Here is a 4,389-nt window from a genome sequence, read left to right on the forward strand (position 1 = left end):
GTCAAGAGATGGCAATGGATCTTGTGATAGAATACTTACGCATAGGGTGGAGAAGTGATCGAAGTTTAGTCCCATTCGAAATTTGTGAAGCATGTTAGTGTCTCTTCTTCCCCCGTGTCTAGTTCCATCAATAAAAGCAACACAACACGTGCAAGTGATGATCGAATTATGTATGTGAAGTTCTTCCCATAGTTCCATGAGTTTCCCAAAGTATTTTGACACCGTCATGTTCTTCGTTTGTTCACACTTAATGATCAAGGACTTAAGTTGCTGAATTCTTGGTCCATTCACCACTACATATCTAGACTTGAGAGTCTCCCACAACTTCCTTGCATCTCTATGTTTTGACAAATAGCATTTAACTTCAGGATCGATTGTATTCATGATTCATGACACCAACATAGCATTAACTGCATTCCAATCGGATTCAGTGACAAGAGGAACTCTTTCAGTGATAGTCCCATCAAGAAACCCAAAGTTTTTGCGTGCTTCATCTGAATATCTCCAGCCCAGTCATCGTAATTATCTCCACCAAGTCTGGTCGGTCTGATGTAATCTCCAGGGCGATCTCGTGGACCGAGATAAAACGAAGAATTAGATTCAATTTTAGAAGTTGCATTTCCTCCCATGTTTCCAAATTCGCCTCCGATCATGGCGTTAGCTAGGTTTGTTTTAAACATCTGATACCATGAAATAATCAGCACAAGAATGAAATTGATTCCAATTTGTCGTTGTATTCCTTATGAGTTCAATATTTATACCTCAAGAGTTCTTATAAGATACAAACTAACAAATAAGATAAGGACTAATCTAAAATGCATTTGAATACAATAAGATAAGGATAAATTATACCCGATATACTTCAACAATAAGTCTACGTAAAAATTATGGCAAAAGCCAAAAAAACATGTTAGAGTTTTTTCAGTTACACTTATAAAACGTAGGCTTTTATGGTATTAAGTCATTTATCTTTTTCTATTTTATAAACAACACGTTAATTATTCTTCCGGACTGGCCTAAAATTTAACATTAAGTAGTGTGTAGTCTACTGTGGTTCGAGTTGAGAGTCGGTCACTAGCTCTCACTCTTTCTCTCTCTCTCTCCATCTCTTTCTCTGTTCCACTCCTACTTTCTACCGCAAATCTCTGATTCTGTTCAGCCATGGAAGCAATGCACCTCCGTAGCATCTCCATCTTCCTCCTCCTTTCTCTCGTCCTCTTCCATGGCGTCTCCGCCACCACCATTATGATGATAAACAAGTGCCCCCACCCAGTTTGGCCCGGAATCCAACCCGGTGCTGGACAGCCAGTCCTCGCGCGCGGCGGTTTCAAACTCCCCCCTAAAAGATCCTACACTCTCTTCCTCCCACCCGCCTGGTCCGGTCGTCTTTGGGGCCGTGAAGGCTGCGCCTTCGACGCTTCCGGCCGAGGAAAATGCTCTACAGGAGACTGCGGTGGGTCACTCTACTGCAACGGCATGGGTGGTACCCCACCGGCGACTTTAGCCGAAATCACCCTCACCGCCGAACAGGACTTCTATGACGTCAGTCTCGTCGACGGGTACAACCTTCCGATATCTATAACACCATTTAAGGGTACCGGGAAATGCACGTACGCAGGGTGCGTTAGCGATCTAAATGTGATGTGTCCGGTGGGATTACAGGTCAGGTCGCATGACAAGCGGCGCGTGGTTGCCTGTAAGAGCGCGTGCTCGGCGTTTAACTCGCCGAGATTCTGTTGTACGGGGAGCTACGGCAACCCGCAGACATGTAAACCAACGGCGTATTCGAGGATCTTCAAGGTGGCATGCCCGAGGGCTTATTCATATGCATACGATGATCCGACAAGTATTGCTACTTGCACCGGAGCTAGTTACTTTCTCACTTTCTGTCCACACCATTAGCAATATTTTTAATATAATTATGTATTTCGATAACATAGATTTTTAGTTGAAGTTGGATCTTTTGTGTTTTTTTGAATTATGTTTTTGGCTAGAATCGATTATCTTAGATTCGGTATGTTTTGTCTCTTTAGCTTTTTGTTTCTGAAAAAGCAAAAGTTTATAATATAATTTGATTTCTGAATTTTTATGTGATGGAGACATAACATGGTGGAACGGGAGGATTCCAACTATTTAAATAATGTTTGACTGCTGTTGCTTACAGGAAATGGAACCCTAAGATCGTCGAGCTTTCTGACGATGTCGTTTGGGTGATGATATGTTAGTGGGCCGAATGATCTATTGGGTTATATGGCCCAAGTAAGATAGTACATATTAATTAGCATATTAGGTTTATCTTATAAGTTTATTGTTTATGTATATTTATTACAACCTTAGCCAAAAAAGTTTGGACTATCATTACGCGTCTAATCATTTTGTTGCGAGTTTGTTCTAATTTATCTTAAACTTTTTTGGAATGACGATTTTACTTTTGTTTTTTGCTTTTTCAGTTTTATTTATTTATTTTTATATATTTTTGATTAAAAAAATTAATAAAATCTCTCTCTCTCTCTCTCTCTCTCTCTCTCTCTCTCTCTCTCTCTCTCTCTCTCTCTCTCTCTCTCTCTCTCTCTCTCTCTCTCTCTCTCTCTCTCTCAAGAACACAATCCAAAACACTCTATAATTTCTAAAGTTCTTCAAAAAATACACACATACAAAACAAACATACTCATAAATCTGAAACATTTCTGGAACTAAACAATAAAAAAAAAAATCTTAAAATCGAATCTGAAACACCAAAAAAAACCCAGAAAATGAATATGAAATCGTATGTTCTTTAAAATTGTTTCTGGAACTAAAAAACCCATAAAACAAAAATCTGTAATTGATTTGTGTGTGGGATAGATCAAGAAACATCACCGCTCCATTATGTTTACATGTTGGCTTATTGATTCCTATTAAACTAGAGAAATCACGAAAATAAAAGAAACCTATTTGATTGATCAAGAAACGCCAAAGAACTTTGTTTCTTTTTATAGAAAATTATCGAAGCTCACGACACCCATTTGATAAGATCCACTGGACAACATTTGGTTTCCCCCTGGAAATCCGATTGTAAGAAAGATCAACAACCTGAATAGAAAACCCAATCGACTTCTGATTTCCAGCAAAATCGAGAACGTCGTCAAGGTGGAAGCACTGGAAAAAACAAGACGGAAACACCATTTTCATCTTCTCCACCCTTATCCCTCCATCACAACCTAAAACCCATCATATTCTGCACCAACGTATCTGTTCGTCACCGGATCTAGGTTTGCCAAAGTTTTTAGAGGCGACAATGGCTTCGTCTATCTCCGACAACGACATCCAGCAACCTCGAAGGTGCTGATTGTATACAGCTTTTGGGTTTTTTGCATTCGGTCATCTTCTCCGACCACCTTCATCTTCACTGCCGACTACATCTCCTCCCTCCTCCGTCATCAGTCATCACCATCGACTTGAGTTCGTTTTTTAAATCAGATTGTTTTAAGGAGATAGTACCGGAGGCAGAAGGTATTTGTGGGGGAGAAAACGCAGGAGATGATGGTGGGCTATAGATTTCATCGATGCGATCGAAGGTGATGGTGTTGCCAATGATGGTGGTGTTCCACTGATTTAGTGTTCTTTGGGGTTTTGAGAGAGAAAGAGAGAGAGAGAGAGAGAGAGAGAGAGAGAGAGAGAGAGAGAGAGAGTATTTTTATTAATTTTTTTAATCATAAAAATATAATAGATAAAAAAACTGAAAAAACCAAAAGCAAGCGTAAAATCGTCATTATAAAAAAAGTTTAAAGTAAATTGGACCAAACTCGCAACAAAATGAAAACTTTAGACCTGTGGTGCTAGCCCAAACCTTTTTGGACCAAAGTGGCAATTATCAGCAAACCACAGGGACCATTTGTACAGTTTAGTCTTATGTATATCTATATATTTTATAATATATATCTTATAAGAGAGATATTTTTGTTCAAATCATATTCATTTAAAACTTTTTTTTAACTAATACAACTCAAATGTCTTCTTAATAATGATTTAACATTCAAATGTTTTATAACTTATATTATTATGTCTAATAAACATTTAATGAAATGTTTACTAGAAAAATGTCAATACTTTGGGTAGACATGCATTAAGATCACATACAAACTTCACAAAAAAACAAGCTTAAAGGTTTTTGTATTGATTTCAGGTTTTGTGACTACTTTTCGAAATATGTTATGATGTTATAAATTGGTAAGTTTGTCATATGCAAATTATTTTTTACATTTTTCTTGATTTTTAAATTCTTTTAATACAATCGTTGTATGTTGTGGTTTAATCGTTAATATATATTAAATCATATATATGTTATCGATCATATGTTATATACCGTGTTGTGGATAATATTTAATTATATATGTTAAATATGATTGT

At 37.5% G+C, this 4,389-nt stretch overlaps 1 protein-coding gene across 1 annotated transcript; it reads left to right on the top strand.

Annotated features, from left to right (window-relative positions):
* The first annotated feature begins 1,024 nt into the window (after positions 1 to 1,024).
* LOC145108017 (thaumatin-like protein) lies at positions 1,025 to 2,083 on the top strand. Its single transcript, XM_079045000.1, has one exon. The coding sequence runs from the start codon at positions 1,162 to 1,164 to the stop codon at positions 1,900 to 1,902; it is 741 nt and encodes a 246-aa protein (XP_078901126.1). The 5' UTR covers positions 1,025 to 1,161; the 3' UTR covers positions 1,903 to 2,083.
* Positions 2,084 to 4,389: the final 2,306 nt, after the last annotated feature.

The sequence above is a fragment of the Lactuca virosa genome, chromosome 4 (assembly GCF_052849685.1).
Source record: "Lactuca virosa cultivar CGN04683 chromosome 4, Lactuca_virosa_CGN04683_v6, whole genome shotgun sequence".
Taxonomy (NCBI): Eukaryota; Viridiplantae; Streptophyta; class Magnoliopsida; order Asterales; family Asteraceae; genus Lactuca; species Lactuca virosa.

What these genes read in the sequence shown, in the direction of transcription:
- LOC145108017 (XM_079045000.1), top strand. Translation starts at nt 1,162, where the DNA reads ATGGAAGCAATGCACCTCCGTAGCATCTCCATCTTCCTCCTCCTTTCT.